The sequence below is a fragment of the Erpetoichthys calabaricus genome, chromosome 13 (assembly GCF_900747795.2).
Source record: "Erpetoichthys calabaricus chromosome 13, fErpCal1.3, whole genome shotgun sequence".
NCBI lineage: Eukaryota > Metazoa > Chordata > Cladistia > Polypteriformes > Polypteridae > Erpetoichthys > Erpetoichthys calabaricus.
Window position 1 is genome coordinate 105,750,599 of NC_041406.2, and position 17,210 is coordinate 105,767,808.

Here is a 17,210-nt window from a genome sequence, read left to right on the forward strand (position 1 = left end):
AAGGAACTTCACTGGCATGCGTTAGAATTAACCCAAGCGGAGCTTTTTCCCTGCTATACTGCAGTTTGAGATTGTGAGGTTTTGAAGTGGAGACGATGGTGGGGTGACTGAAGCACTACGGGTCTCCCTCTACAATCAATCTGCTATGCTGCTGTCACCACAGCTCCCCTCTCCATGCTGATCAGATCATTCATCCTCACATTAAGTCACAAACCGCACGCCTATTTGGTGATACGGACAACAAGAACCTGACTGAAGATTCGCTCAGGACACATGTCACGGAGCCCTCCTGGTAACACACTTACCCCGAGATATCTGAATAGATGGCCGTGTCCACAACGTAGGTTGGTAAGAGGTGGCACACCAGCAGCAACATCGCCTTTACATTCTGCTCTTGTACAAACCAAAGGTCCAAAACAGCTGGCAAAGCAGCCCAGTAGGTCCCCAGAAATGGAACAACACCAAGGATGGACGCCAGTGCTGCAGAGAAAAGAAACAGATTGGCATGTCACATTTCTGGCTGTGGGCCCCAAAACAGAATTTGTTCTTAAAACTGCTATTGAAATCAAATGAGATATAAAATACACAATTTAACATTAGAGACGACAAGGACTGTGTACACCAGAAAGGGGAGCCTGCCAGGAGGAAAACAGCGGAGGCTGGTGAGGTGAATTAGCTCCATCAATGGCATCATACGAAGTGCGGGCTTTAGCGATGGCATGAGCCGGCATCTCTGCAAGTCCACATCATCAGCTCATGTGCTTCTCCCAACTTGTCAGCTGCCTTTGCTAATGGTTTGTGTGTCTTGTTTTAAACACCAATTACTCACATTGGGTTTTTAATAATTCTTCAAAAAGCCGCAGTTTCTATTGAAGAAACAAAGCAGTGGCTGATCACGCAATGGCTACCTTAAGGAGACTCCAATTTATTTTTTGTTAAGTGAATCTTTGTTGCTCCAAGAGCCATGGGATTTGGTTGGCTGTGAACACTCCAGCCTGCTACCGAGGCCACGGCTCAGGATGAGAGATGGCGCTGCACTTAAAGTTCCACACAAAGTCATCCTAACCTGTAGACGTGCGACACAACTAGAGCTATAAGGGAAAAGACGAGGATGGTTTATATATTTAAAAATGCAGTCGTAACACCTGCTGCAGGAATACATGCAAAGCAGCAGGTTCACACTGGCCAGCTCTTGGTCTACATCCACATATGGCGTGTTAACAACCCGGGCTGGTCCACGCCATCATTCACAAAGAAAACACCAATGAATGATCTCAGTATAGACACACAATCACGTGTCACAATGAACCTTTACACAAATGTCCCAAAACGTGTGCTTGTATCTGACAACACTTACATTGATCATCTCATCCATAAGCCACAACAGCACGTCTCACAAAAACAGCAGCCTGTCACAATGACTCCAAACAACTCGTATCACAATACACACAACTCTGTATGCACGAAACGTCACTTAAACAAAACGCGTAAACCCACAAACCTCAGAAATGCACTGAATTCTATCAAAATACACTCCCAGAATGTACAGCACATCAGCAGAACATGTCCAGCTGCTGAATTCAAACGGTGAGCCATCCCATAAAAAGGAATGCGTATAGCGACAGTGAAAAATAAAGTGAAGTCCCGCCAGCAGCTCATTTCAAACCACTGTGTCAGTAAAGCTTCAAATGCTTTTCCGCAGACGTGTATTCCTTCTAATATGGGGGAACTTCAGCCTTGCAGCAAAGGTCCATCTGAGTAGAAACCTTCACAACACTAGTAAGCTAAACATGAAAAACGGAAAAATAAAAACACCTCATTTAAAACGATGTTGATTTGTTACACAATAAGCAAAGTAAAAGTGCACCTGCTGGAATGAACACGATATTGATTCCAAATACGGTGTGGGTCAACCACGTATACAGTCCATAAAAGCCAGCCATCTTCAGTGACGCATCAAACACCCCTCTGTAATAAGAAAGAAAAATACTCACATGAACATTCTAGAGCAACAAATGAAAAACGGGCAAAAGAAACCAGAAAAGTTCAAAATTCCTTTATTGAATTACAGTTAGGTCCATAAATATTTGGACAGAGACAACGTTTTTCTAATTTTGGTTCTGTACATTACCACAATGCATTTTAAATGAAACAACTCAGATGCAGTTGAAGTGCAGACTTTCAGCTTTAATTCAGTGGGGTGAACAAAACAATTGCATAAAAATGTGAGGCAACTAAAGCATTTTTTTAACACAATTCCTTCATTTCAGGGGCTCAAAAGTAATTGGACAATTGACTCAAAGGCTATTTCATGGGCAGGTGTGGGCAAGTCCGTCGTTATGTCATTATCAATTAAGCAGATAAAAGGTCTGGAGTTGATTTGAGGTGTGGTGCTTGCATGTAGAAGATTTTGCTGTGAACAGACAACATGCGGTCAAAGGAGCTCTCCATGCAGGTGAAAGAAGCCATCCTTAAGCTGTGAAAACAGAAAAAACCCATCAGAGAAATTGCTACAATATTACGAGTGGCAAAATCTACAGTTTGGTACATCCTGAGAAAGAAAGCAAGCACTGGGGAACTCAGCAACGCAAAAAGACCTGGACATCCACAGAAGACAACAGTGGTGGATGATCGCAGAATCATTTTCATGGTGAAGAGAAACCCCTTCACAATACCCAACCAAGTGAACAACACTCTCCAGGGGGTAGGCATATTGATATCCAAGTCTACCATAAAGAGAAGACTGCATGAAAGTAAATACAGAGGGTGCACTGCAAGGTGCAAGCCACTCATAAGCCTCAAGAATAGAAAGGCTGGATTGGACTTTGCTAAAGAACATCTAAAAAAGCCAGCACAGTTCTGGAAAAACATTCTTTGGACAGATGAAACCAAGATCAACCTCTAACAGAATGATGGCAAGAAGAAAGTATGGAGAAGGCGTGGAACAGCTCATTATCCAAAGCATACCACATCATCTGTAAAACACGGTGGAGGCAGTGTGATGGCTTGGGCGTGCATGGCTGCCAGTGGCACTGGGACTCTAGTGTTTATTGATGATGTGACACAGGACAGAAGCAGCCGAATGAATTCTGAGGTGTTCAGAGACATACTGTCTGCTCAAATCCAGCTAAACGCAGTCAAATTAATTGGGCGGCGTTTCATGATACAGATGGACAATGACCCAAAACATACGGCCAAAGCAACCCAGGAGTTTATTAAAGCAAAGAAGTGGAAAATTCTTGACTGGCCAAGTCAGTCACCTGATCTTAACCCAACTGAGCATGCATTTCACTTGTTGAAGACTAAACTTCAGACAGAAAGGCCCACAAACAAACAGCAAATGAAAGCCGCTGCAGTAAAGGCCTGGTAGAGCATTAAAAAGGAGGAAACCCAACATCTGGTGATGTCCATGAGTTCAAGACTTCAGGCTGTCATTGCCAGCAAAGGGTTTTCAACCAAGCATTAGAAATGAACATTTTATTTCCAGTTATTTAATTTGTCCAATTACTTTTGAGCCCCTGAAATGAAGGGATTGTGTTAAAAAAATGCTTTAGTTGCCTCACATTTTTATGCAATTGTTTTGTTCACCCCACTGAATTAAAGCTGAAAGTCTGCACTTCAACTGCATCTGAGTTGTTTCATTTAAAATTCATTTGGTAATGTACAGAACCAAAATTAGAAAAAAGTTGTCTCTGTCCAAATATTTATGGACCTAACTGTATGCTGTTGTTCAGGCAGATTTATGATACAGGAATCAAAATCTGTTTCAGAACTGAAAAAGACGGCACCTGCAGAACGTGTCAATGTGTTGAAGTGAACAAGAGCACAGATGCCTGTGTTTGGGCAGAGAGAGGAACACAGGGATTGTCATTGCTGTGTGCCAAGTGGGGCGCATTAGATTAGTTATGGCTTGGCCTACTCTCAGGCACACTCACACCACACCTACATACTCAAACTTGAGGACCAATAAGGTGTGATGCCTGCACAGCCTGCTCAATATTTCACACAGGGACCTATGATCAGACCAGGTGGGTGGCCCCCAGATGATACCCCTTACTTAACACACCATTTGTAAGTGGTGTACTTCTTCCCATGCTGCTCACTACTGGAGGCGTCCCTCCTCAGCTGTTAACCTTGTGGGGAAAAGTGGCAATTCACCCACCCAAGTGCCCTGTATTTTACCTGAATGTGCACAAAGATGTCCATACAAAGTTCAAAGTAAAGCAATATTTATTAGTTTAAATGAATAATAGCAAAAAATAGGAATGGCAAAGATATAAAGCCCTTGTAAAAAGGCCCCCTTGTGTCAAAGTCAAAAAACTTCTAAAGGCTGAAGAGCAGTGTGTCTGTGGGCCACTTGTTGGAATTCACAAGCCATACTGACTCACGGATGGTGTGTGGAGTCCGTCTCACAGACACAAGCACGCTTGGGCAGTCTGTTCTTTACGCCAATATCTCCATGTGGAATTAAGGACCCCATGACGCTACGCACTGGTAATTAGTAAATCCTTCTAATGATTGATAGCTTTGCTCAAAAACTTTAATAGTGAAAGTCTGCAAAACACCTCATCTTGTCACAGTACAGACAGAAAATCTGAATCAGGTATTTCCAGGGACTGAGACAAACCAGCCGGCTTTTGATTTTTTAACTGAAGGTCATGTCACAATACATGACTTTAACAGCGATTCTCAGTCATAAGTTCATTTATGAAATCCTAGCAAGCCGGAGGCAGCCGTCAGCACGCTCCCGTGAAGCCGTTCACATAGTCTGACAAATCCAACTCCTACTCTGTGACTTCCTACGGCAGAATCAAACAAGAGTGGCTCTGTGTGCTTGACAACTTGTATAATGCAGCGACAAAAAATAAGAAACGTGGGAGCTTTGGACTTCCCAGACAGAAGAGGGGCTCATCTGCCTGATGTCTCATATTTTACGAATTGCAGAAGACAAAAGGTTCAAGGTTGTGGCTGTACCTGCTAACCCTGTGAACAATACCAGCTCCATCAGGTAGTATGTTATTGGCTGTTGGAAGAACCAACGAGCTGGAAAATCATCACATACGTGCTAAAGTGGATACGCCTAGTGATGTTCAGTCATGTAAACTGACATTGTCAGGTGACAAGATCAGCAACTGCAACTGGCAGTACGACATACCATACATCTAGAAGTTGAGTAAAGTGACGTCGGCTAAAATGCTCATTCTAACCTAAGATTATAATGCAAGTTAAACACTGAGACAAAATAAAAGGGATGAGATGAGACTTTTTTTCCTGTGACGAGACGTGATCTTTTGAAGAGAGACAGAGAGACACTTTCACGTCCTGCGAGACGGTCAAGTCACGTCATTTTCAAACAAGACCACAGTCATCTAAGCTCTCAGTTGTTGGAATGCGTTTGGTAGACACACTTTCTGTGCTCTCAGCTCTTAAAAATTTTATACGTTCTAGATGATACGTCAACGCCTAAGCGAAGAAGAAAGAGCAGTGCGTTGAAGAGAGACCCAAAAGTGTTGTAGAGAAAAGAAAGCAAAAAAGAACAAAAATAATCTATGTGCAAATTCTTAAAAAAGGGAAAGTAATAATCAGCCCGTCCCGTGAGACGAGACCTTGTGCTAAGAGATTTACTCACGCCCGGGGCAGGAAATAAATGACAACGTAGAACATCGTAAAGAATTCAAAAACGTTGGCACGATACACATGCAGAGCAGGAAGTAGGAAAATTCGAAAGTCTCAAAAAAATGATAGTAGAGATTGCATTAGTGCAAACAAACAGAAGATATTACTCGGTGAAATAACGGAACAGCAAAAAGAGATCAAAGAGTGTTTGAGAATGTCTGGGGGAAGAAGAGAGACAAGGCAGTGAGACAAAAGGACAGCTGCTGCACAGGCTTTTAAACGTTGGAAGCGCAGCACGACACGCAGATCACGCAGCACTGTGTTTGTTTCCCATTGTATCACCAGTTAAGAGAGGTTTTGGAGAAGCGACTGCACACCAGGCAGGAATCAAACACAAGTCCCTCTCCACCTGCTCTGCCACTGTGCAGTACATTTAGAGCAGTACAGAGCATTTGAACAATAAACAAGGCATCATTACAAAGGTCATTTTTAACGGTGCAGAGTGCCAGGCTGTGTTTATTCATTAAAATCTCAGGGTGCTGCAGTTGGCCCATGTTTAAAGACTACGACATAAAGCAGATGTTATGGCTGCCTAACGCATGTCAATTCAGTACTGTCCATCATCACAAACTCCCACATGTGCTATTAATATAGGATTTAAGAACATCAAGGAGATTGTCCTACACTGAACATTTCCACATCAGGAAGGACGCAGCATCAATTTATTAATGTTGACAGCTGGCCTCGGCACCCATGTCTTCTCATGCCATCAGAATATCAATGTACACCCCTGAGCACTAAACAGTTTGGAACATGATCATTCATTTTTGTGAAGGGATTGTACCACTTGAAAAACATTTTATGTAGTTACCTCGCAAAAAACTTAACTGAGGATTAAACAAAACAATAATAATAACCAGAATATCAGCATCAGTGTAGCTGTCTCGCTGTGTAAAGGAGTACCCCAGAAAGGAGAAGCGCTTACTTCAAAATGGCATCACTTTCAAACTCTTAAAGTCTTAAATGGACACTTCCTGATATAACTGTAACATTTATGATAAAGATTTCAATTAATTGCTTCATATCACTACATATATTTTAGGCCACATCTGGATATTCTCTGGAGTCGCTGCAAAATGTCCATCTGAAACCTCTCGCTGAAACCAGAAAGCTGATGAGCCTCTCCCTCTTGTCTCGTCTTTGTGGACCAGAAGACTGAAACTTGGCATGCTGGTATAAGTATAATTAATATACTTGTGTTAATTTGAAAGTAATTCCTCCATGGCATATTTATAGACTTTTCCACTTTTGATGGTTTTCATTATGCAACACTTTTCAACAAAATTCAATTTATTTTGTTCTACGATGGACATCACTTCCAAATTGAGTGTTGAAGCGAAGGCCTTCTGAGAATCCACAATAAAGACCCATCAGCAACCAGAAGTGGACGTTCATTAAGGACCTGCGTCTGACAAAAGACTGAGCTCGGAGTCATAAGCGATTTCACCCGCTTTTTGTTTATTCACGGACCCCATGTGCTCTTTTCATTGTCTTTTCTAAATTCACGGCCACTAAACATGACTACCAGGATAGTGGCAACAATTTCTTTTGACTTCTCTCTTGATTTATTATAATTACAAACACTGACTTCTGGAAGCAAAACAAGAGAGATGGAATAAATAAGATCCTGTCAATGCGTCATTTCAAAGTTTTGAGAAGAGCTAACTGTATTTGAACTTCTCTACACTGTAAACAGCTTTTACTGCGTTCAAGTTTAACGTCTTCTCGCTATTTCACTGTATTACGCTGAAGGAAGGCACAGCTGCTTAGTGACGAGGTCTGACACTTTACAGGTCCACATGTCACTTTTCCGGCATAATCTCTCCATTCCTAAGTGGACTTTCTCCAACATCCCATCCATGTTACATTAGTTAGTATGAGGTGGGTACGTGTGGGAGTCAATTACTGCACTACACTAACAGCTGTCACACAACATCAAAACCTTTAAGGGGCGCCCAAAACGCCATCAAATGTCCTCAACTGTTGCTGTAACAGGGACATTCTCCTAAAGCTTCACGTGGTGTGAAGAGCAACCACAATTGTGGGATTTTATTGTGGAGCTAAAAAGGGAGCACTCCACACATATGAATTTGCTCTTAATAGTAATTAATTACGTTTAAATAGTGCTTTGCTAACTTACTTAAAGTGCTTTACACAGACATTGGGGAGCCACTTCAACCAATGCCAGTGTGCAGCATCCACCTGGGTGATGCAATGGCAGCCATGTATGCACGAGTACACTCGCCACACCTTAGATACCAAGGGACAAGGCTGTGGACATCACCAGACTTTCTTGAAGGATGCTCAGGGACCTTTCATGACCACAGAGAGTCAGGACTTCTGTTTTATGGAACTCTTACTGACAACAACAACAGTCCATTCTGCTGTAGTGTTTCAGGATGCTTTCTCATTTGTATTTTATTTCCCTGAGGTACAAGTCTGTAAAACTCCGGCACTGTAATCAACAGAAGACTTTTCAAGCACTATGAATCCTTCATGTGGTAGACCAGGGACACTGCATCTTCTTTCTGGCCTCCAAGCTCCTCTACCCTTATCCTAAAATGTTTGCCTCACAAGGTGTATGGCTCCTCCTGGCCACCCATTTTATTTGTGTCTCGGAAAGGATTTCTTTCTCCTCCGAGGTTAAACTCGTATATTCTAATTTGCTGCCACACCAGCTCCACTCCTTATAAATCACAGACACACCACAATCGGAAAAAGGCCTGAAGACATTAAAACTGATCTAAAAACGGCTCCCTTTTTTTTTTTAACCATTTGTTTGCCTCGGGCTAATTCTGAGCCTGTCACAGGCAGATCATGCAGAGAGGCGTTTAATTATACTTGCGCTTGGCTGCTCTAACCTTGATTAAATTCCCATCTTATTAAAAGTGCATGTCAAGCTAATGATTAGTAACTTCATTACCTTGATCGAGTCACTTATGAAAGCACACCTGCTAGTAAAGTTCACCCAAGCTCTCTCTCATCAGAAAAATAAAACAATCAACAAGAAACCAAAACACGGCAGACAAGATTAAGTGCTGTGGGACGAGGGGAGTCTCACCTGCTAAAACATTCTGCTTCTGCAACGCACACTCTCCTTATGTAAGGATATAACCCTCACTGCAGGGCTCCCAGCTTTGTTGTTTTACATTTACTTATTTAAGTGAAACTTTAATTTGTACTTTAACAACTCTGTAGTCCAGCACCTGTGTGTTCTACAATGGCAGCTTTGGAAGAGGAAAGAAGCTCATCTGGGATATAAAATAAGTCAGTGGTTAAGTGAGAGTCGCAAATCAACCTTACTTGAGCTAGTGCCTTCACTTTACGTATTTATTTAATACTATGTTACGCCGCATAATTATGTATTGATGGGTGAACACTTGCTGAACGACACAGTTGTCCAAATGGGGTGGGTTTGTGGGTACCACTGTGAGTGAATGAAAAGATGGACCTCTGGAGAGAGCAACATACAATTGTCCGTGACTGAAAGCGGGATCGTCTGTGACGATGGAGGCCACGCTGGTGAAAGTTACTTCGTCGGTAGGGATAAGTTTCAGCACTTGTTCATTAAGGTGTAGCGAGTCTTCGTTGTTGACGCTTAATATAGCTTGCGTACTGAGTTGTTCTGGAGTCACAGTTGAGAAACACTTTTTTAATGTCTTTTAAGCACAGGGAAAAAAATTATCATGTGAAACATCCGTAATGTAATAAGCCATCAAGAAAAGGAACATTGCAACAATGCACGCTACGATCCGATCGCTGTAAACAGAAGTGAAAACAAAATCGAGGCCGGTGCATTCTTTAACTGCCTTGTAGCGCAGTGGTAGTGCTGCTGTTTTGCAGTAAGGAGACTGTGGAAGATTTTGGGTTCGCTTCCCGGTTTCTCCCTTTGTGGATAGCGCTTTGAATACTGAAAACACCGGTATATCAATGTAATGAAGTATTATTATTCTTATGCGTCCAGCGCTCTCTCTCTCGCGCACCTGTATGTGTGTGTGTGTCGCTCGCTCTCTCTCGCTCGCTGCACGTGTTCCTGCAGGCATACCAGTAAGTGAATGAAAAGATGGAACTCTGGAGACAGCAACATACAACTGTCCGTGACTGAAAACTGGTTTTGGCAGATACATGCACATCTTTTTGAAAGTTTGGCCCTGTGCCTTATTAATTGTCATTGCAAAGGCAAATCTAACAGGAAATTGTCTTTACTCAGATGCATGCGCAGGCTCTCTCTCAGCAGCACAGGAGCGCCCCCCCCACTTTTTTTAAAATGAGTTTTAAGCACAGGGGGAAAAACCCCAGGCTCCCTGCATGCGCAGGCTCTCTCCCCCTCTGTCTCTCAGAAGCAGGCAAGCCCTCTCTCTCTCTGTAACATTGCAGCAGTTGTATAAACACTTTTTTTTTAATGAGTTTTAAGCACAGGGAGAAAAAAAGGAACATTTGAACAAATCCGAACTTTATGTAAAAGCCAACCAACATAGTAACATTGCAGGAGTTCACCATTTTTAATCAGGCGACTGACAGTAGTGGAGTCAGGCACAGAGAAGGTCAGCTGCTGAGAAAGCGTCTCGACTGTTGCAGGGCGGTGAAGCAGGTGAGACGCTAATGAAAAAGAGGCACAGGGCTTATTGGTTTTTAAAGACTGCTTCCTTCATTGTGTTTTAACTTCAGTTTTAAAGGATTGCGCTGCTCTGTCGCGCTGCCTGTGTGTGCCTCTGTCTCTCTCTGGCGCTGCCTGTGTGTGCCTCTGTCTCTCTCTGGCGCTGCCTGTGTGAACCAAGGTTCCACTGAGGTTGACTAATGAAAAGTCAACGTGGCTCAGAGCTGCATGTGGACTGTGGCACAGACAAACAGAAATGACGGCATGTTTTCCGAGATGTCGCGTCAGAGTTGGTGGGTGTGGCTCTGCGAGTTGTCGTCGTATCCAATGGTCTTAGAGTTGGTGGGCGTGGCTCCTTCCGGCGTGCTTTCCATGGGTGGCTACTTGTCTCCCAGCTTAGTGAATTATATATATATAGATAGCACCATCACTTCTCGATTATTTATTTAATACCAGTAACAGCGCACTGCACTATAACAGCAGGTGAATACACTTGACTTGAGCATTCCTAGTTTTCATCCTCTTTCTCTGTACGTTTCGCATTCATTTGCTCAGAGGTTGATGCGCTTGCCGTTTCCTGAGCAGCTCTTCTTTTTTCCACCCCAGCGGCCCGCTTCTTCTCTTCTTTCGTCGGCATCTTTTCGATTTAAAACTGATTAAGTCAGTGTTTGTGTTGCAATTACTTTGTACGTTTTCTTTAATTTTTCACTTAAGCTGGCACTTAAGTCTTCAATCTGCCTCAAGAATGATTTAAGATATGAAGAGGTAGGGGAAGTGACGGCGAAGGTGGTAGGGATGAGCACGGCACTCGTATGCATGTGCCGCATGGCCGCCCTGCTGGCGGCTGCCGAGAGTTGATTCTACAATAAAATAAAATAAAAATAAAAAGAGGAATAACCTCAGAGGCCAATCATCACCCCGAAAGCGGATAGTAGACGTCATATAGTAAATGTGTACCAAATTTCAGGTCAATAGGCCAAACGGTTTGCGAGCTACAGGTGATTTAAAATCCTGGACAGACAAATGAACAGCCACAGTAGCGTATTATATATAAAGATTGTGCCATCACTTCTCAGATATTTATTTAATACTAGACATTAAGCCCGTTACAATAACAGGCGCTAGAATAGTAGTGCATAAACATTAGTAGGAACAGGAACATATTAAATGGCAAAGGACCGTCTATTTTCTGTTACAGTAATACTGGCTTGTATGTGGCTGTAATATGCGTCACTGTATTGTGTGCCTTTAATTTTCTCTCACAGTAATACGTCTCTCCAGCAAGTATTTTAATCTGTGCTGGTGTGCAGCTGATTATTGTATGTATGGCGTCTCCCCAGCAACGGATTTTATGTGTGTGAAAATAAATCTACTTTTAAAAGTCATCCTATTGTAATATCATGAAAATTTGTATATTTAGAAAAACACTTTACATATTACCGGGCCAAGTTTGTTAATCGCAAATCTGACATCCTCAGAGTGAACACCTGCACAACACACTAATCCCACCTCTTTGGGGAAGCTGGTCTCTGCGATTTTTCATGCGTTATGTTTTAGGTCTTGCCTCATTTACCGAAATCCGATTGGATCGGCCGCGCGATATTTTATAAGTCCCGCCCTCTCTGTCTTGTGTGACGCGTCAGGCGGCCTTTGAAGCATCTCACCGTGCCCCGCGCATGCGCACTTCACCAGAAGACACCCACACAGACACCTGGACGCACACAGGGATTTTATTAAAGAGGATAGTGCAGTCACTTTGAGTATTTGGTAGTGACTTCACTTATAGGGTATTTAATTAAAATTCTATTAATATAGTGAATTAATTTATCAGTATGTATTTAATACAGCACCTTCAAGCATTTATTTCATATTGTGTGTTCACTTCCTGGGTATTTATTTGATAGAAAGACTTCACTTATCAGGTAATTTTTCCCACATGTATAGTGTAAGCTCTGGCAGATCAAATGACCTGCTTTGGGGTTCCACCACGAGTGTACAGACAATCTGCAGTCATCTGACATATACAATGCATCTGGCTGGCATATGTGAAAAGTGTGAGCTAGAAGGTTAAGTGACCAGCTCAGGTTCACAAAGCCTTCAACATTCCTCAATCTCTTTTGTAGCCCACTTAAAGCAATTCAGGGTCTCAGGTGCCAAAGGCTATCCTGACATCACCGGATGAAAGGCAGGAACCAAACATTGGCCTCAGTCCCCTGCACAGCACATTCTCACAACATCCCACAATTATATATACACGGATCGGCCGCAATTTTTTAAACCCCTGACAGGTTAAGTGAATAACACGAATGATCTCATTACAGTGGCACCTGTCAAGGGGTGGGATATTTTAGGAAGCAAGTGGACAGTCAGTTCCTGAAGGTCATGTATTGAAAGCTAGAAAAATGGGCACATGTAAGAATCTGAGTGACTTGGACAAAGGTCAAATTGTGATGGCTAGCTGACTGGGTCAGGGTATCTCCAAAATGGCAGGTCTTGTGGGGTGCTCCCGGTATGCAATGGTTAGTACCTACTCAATGTGGTACAAATAAGGACAACCGGCGAACTGGCAACAGGATCATGAACACGCAAGGCTCGTTGATGTGTGTGGAGAGTGAAGGCTATCCCGTCTGGTCCTATACCACAGAAGAGCTACTGTATCACAAAATACTGAAAAACCTAACGCTGGCCATGAGAGAAAGGTGTCAAAATACACAGTGCATCACAGCTTCTTGTGTATAGGGCTGCGTAGCTGCAGAACAGTCAAAGTGCCCATGCTGGCCCCTGTTCACCACCAAAAGTGCCTAAATTGGCCATGTGAGCATCAGAATGGGACCATGTGACAATAAAAAAAGGTGGCCTGGTCTGATGAATCACATTTGATATTGTGTGGATGGCCGGGTGCGTGTGTTTCATCCAGCAGGGGAAGAGATGGCAGCAGGATGCACCATGGGAAGAAGTCAAGCCAGCAGAGGCAACGTGATGCGCTGGGCAATTTTCTGCTAAAAAAAACCTTGAGTCCTTGGAATCAAATGGATGTTATTTTGACATGTACCACCTACCTTAGGACTGCTGCAGACCACATACACCCCTTCATGGAAGTGGTATTCCTTAATGGCAGTGGTCTCTTTCAGTAGGATAAAGTGCCCTACCACACTGCAAAAACTGTTCAGGAATGATTTGAGGAACATGACTAAGAGTTCACAGTGTTGACTTTGCCTCCAAATTCCCCAAATCTCAGTCTGATTGAGCACCTTTGGCATGAACTGGAAAAACAAGTCAGATCCATGGAGGCTCCACCATGCAACTTACGTCCCACTCACTCACTCAAACACTCTCCTATTTCGCTAAAGAGGCTGAAATTTGGCGATATGATACATGTAGACCAAGTGTGGTAAGAAAGGACATTTCGATATATCAGTACTTGGGGTATTTAGTTTTTCTTATTGTAAAGGTGGTGTTTTCCCCTAAGTCTCAAAAAAGCCTTGACGGATTTAATTGAAATTTGGTGATGTTAAAGGAAAAAAGAAAATTAGTTACTGTGTGTTTTTTATTTCTTGATATTTGTTGGTGATAAAGCTGTAGTGAGTGGGGTGTTTGTAGACAGTGCATCCTTTTTTCGCATCAGTGGTGATTGGCACGTGCAGTTCATGCAAATGAACGTCACAAGCAGAACAGCGCCAAGCTGTGACTGCAATTGCACAGGGAGATGGGCCTGCACGAGTGAAAAAGGGCAGCTGCCCTGCACAGGACAAAGAGATGAGGCGGTGAGTTGATTGGAAAATGAAATGTGAAGTGGACAAGACAAGTCAGAAGAAACTCAAAAGACTATGTGGTTAGTATTGTGGCCTCGTGACATACATGTTGTACTTCCTATTCTGTTGGCTACTTGTTACAATACAGTAAAATAACCACAAATTCAAGCTACTGTCTAACACTCTCATATACTTAAGGTGAGGGTGGGGTTAGGGGCTTGATGGGTAAAATATATGCAAAATTGTGCAGGACTGGGGTGTCCCCTTTTGAAGTCAGTCTGCGATGTGCCGCTATTCTCCAGTTCCCCAGCCTCAAACAGAGAACCGCCAGTACTGAGTACCAACCCACTCCAGGCACGCTTTGGTCAGTTTAAACACTCTCACAGTTCACTAAAAGGGTCTCCCCACAGGCAGGACACAGAGGAGGTGGACACTGTAAATAGTTCACAAGATTATGTCTTTACACCTGTTCTTATCTAAAGTGCTTTCAAAGTGTTTAAAACTTTCATTCCAGTGGACACATAAATGTGCAGCCTGTAAATGTCAATGCTATATATAATGAGTTAAGTGTGTATTGCTTTTGATCTAAACCCTCCAAAACGTTGTAATGATACATGGTTACAGATCAAACTATCCTTTCTACAGCATCTGCTACAGGGTGAAATTAGATTTACTAGCCAACCCGCGGCATACCATACGCCGCATAATCAGGCCACTTTTTTAATGATTTTTAAGCACAGGGAAAAAATTAACATTTGAAAAATCCGGAGGATAGGGGAAGGACGCCCATTACGTCCCATCCGTCATGCTAGGCTGCTGATTTCTCGTTCAGTAACCTGTGAGTAGTGATAGGCGGAGTGAAGCCTCACGAAGCATCAACACGTTTGAAGCAATTGTGTCGGAAATCGTATTGAAGCTTCAAAGCATTTGACACTCACCTCTCTCCTGACACCTCCTGGCCATTTTCATTAACGTTACAGAAACTTATGATACACTTCAATGACGTCTGTTAAAAGTCGTATTGCTTTTATTTTTTCGTAGCTACAGACTGACAACGAAGAGAAGGGTTCGTCAGCAGCTTGTAGTGTGTGATGTCTAAAAAATATAAATATAACTAACGCCGACAGGCAGAATGCACTATACGATAGCAAGAGTTAAACAAAATAAGACGCCTCACATCATGCATTCCCGGCTCTTTCAATTAGTATTTACTTTTGCACTGTATCATTATAATCGCTCCTGTTATTAGTATTATAATTAACCCTGATCTTTTCTTGAGATCACATTTAATAGCCTTAAATGTTTTCTTTGGTCTGTCTTAATTAAAACGGAGTAGACAGAAAATAAAGATTTATCCATGTACTTTGCCATGATATAGGTAAGCACATTTGAGAAAGAAAATGTGAAATCCTTAAATCACAGATGTCATTATTCGATCAAGTATTAAAATCTGCAGTGCTTCGAAAGCTCGACACAGTGTCGAAACCTGAGTATCGAGCGGCCCATCACTACCTGTGAGTCACGTAGAGTTTTCATTGTTGTTTGCGGTTCTGGCTGCTTTTCGCGTGCTGAGTTGTTCCGGAGTCACAGTTGAGAAACAGTTTTTTAACGTCTTTTAAGCACAGGGGAAAAAATGAACATGTGGCCTGGTGCATTCTTTAACTGCCTTGTGGCGCTGTAGTAGTACGGATGCTTTGCAGTAAGGAGACAGTGGAAGATTGTGGGTTCGCTTCCCGGTTCCTCCCTGTGTGGATAGCAAAATATCCGCGACAAACAAACTGTTTTACACGCTGCAAACCAATCTGCGCCGCTTTTTCAATGTTTTTTAAGCAGAGGGAAAAAAATGAACATTTGCAAAATCCGTAACGCTGCTTTCAGTAAGTACAATGCACACGCGTTTAATTTGTCAGCCACTTTTTGCCAGCCGTCTTTTCTGGTTTGGGCCGCTTTTGCACTGTTACCTCTTGTGTATATTATATCTTGAAATCCTTCAAGTTGCTAATTAACTAACACCCACCCACCCACTCAGCTTGTGTGAAAAAAATGCGCCCGTTCTTTCATCATTTTGTTGCAGCCTATCAAAGACTTGCTGATCATGTTTTCTAGACTCAATATATATTGGCTTTTCACTCAGCACGAGGGCGCGCATTCATATCGGATTATTTCATCTTGCTAGACTAATCTGCTACATGGCTGCGTTTGAAAAACCGACTTATCCCGGATGAGTTTCACCGGCATTAATGATTAGGAATCTGGTTGGAACAAAACCCTGCATCCACCGGGGTTCACCAGGACCGAGTTTGGGAAACACTGCTGAACAGAGACGAAACCGACTCAGGTGAGGAGTAGGGGCGGGCAAAGTAGTTGGAGCTATTGATTATTCAGTGTTGTTTGCCTGGGTGTCTGATCTGCTCAACAGGATTATAAATAAAAGGAAAACAATGTGAAGGCAATGTCACAGGTGATCCTGTGGTATAGCGGGTCCACAGCTCCCCTTCAAAAGCCCATTTTTAAATAAATAATCATCGCACTCACAGCGTAGCGAGGGGCGTGGAAGTGTGGCTGAAACAGTTTCCAGGTGGAGTCGTGCTTCGGGCATTTCTCCCCTGTGCAGTGTGCGAGCGAGTGAGGAGAGAGAGAAAGCCGGTACATTAGAGTGAGCGAGAGCAGGCTCGAAGGCAATGTGTTCCTGTGGTATAGCGGGTCCATAGCTGCCCTTCAAAAGGCCATTTTTAATCAGGCGACTGACAGTAGTGGAGTCAGGCACAGAGAAGGTCAGCTGCAGAGAGAGCATCTCGACTGTTGCAGGGCGGTGAAGCAGGTGAGACGCTAATGAAAAAGAAGCACAGGGTTTATTGGTTTTTAAAGACTGCTTCCTTCATTGTGTTTTAACTTCAGTTTTAAAGGATTGCGCGTCTCTCTCTTGCGCTGCCTGTGTGTGCCTCTGTCTCTCTGTGGCGCTGCCTGTGTGTGCCTCTGTCTCTCTCTGGCGCTGCCTCTGTGTGAACCAAGGTTCCACTGAGGTTGACTAATGAAAAGTCAACGTGGCTCAGAGCTGCAAGTGGACTGTGGCACAGACAAACAGAAATGACAGCATGTTTTCCGAGGCATCGCGTCCGAGTTGGTGGGCGTGGCTCTGATTTTTTCGTCGTATCCAATGGTCTAAGAGTTCGTGGGTGTGGCTC

The 17,210-nt window shown here is 43.1% G+C and overlaps 1 protein-coding gene across 1 annotated transcript in view; it reads right to left on the reverse strand.

Moving 5' to 3' along the window:
* LOC114663791 (transmembrane protein 245-like) overlaps nt 1-17,210 on the reverse strand; it is a 101,879-nt gene that overhangs the window by 7,260 nt on the left and 77,409 nt on the right. The window contains 2 exon segments of the mRNA XM_051935564.1: nt 306-480; nt 1,868-1,968. Of these exon segments, the coding sequence (XP_051791524.1) occupies nt 306-480; nt 1,868-1,968 (276 nt within the window).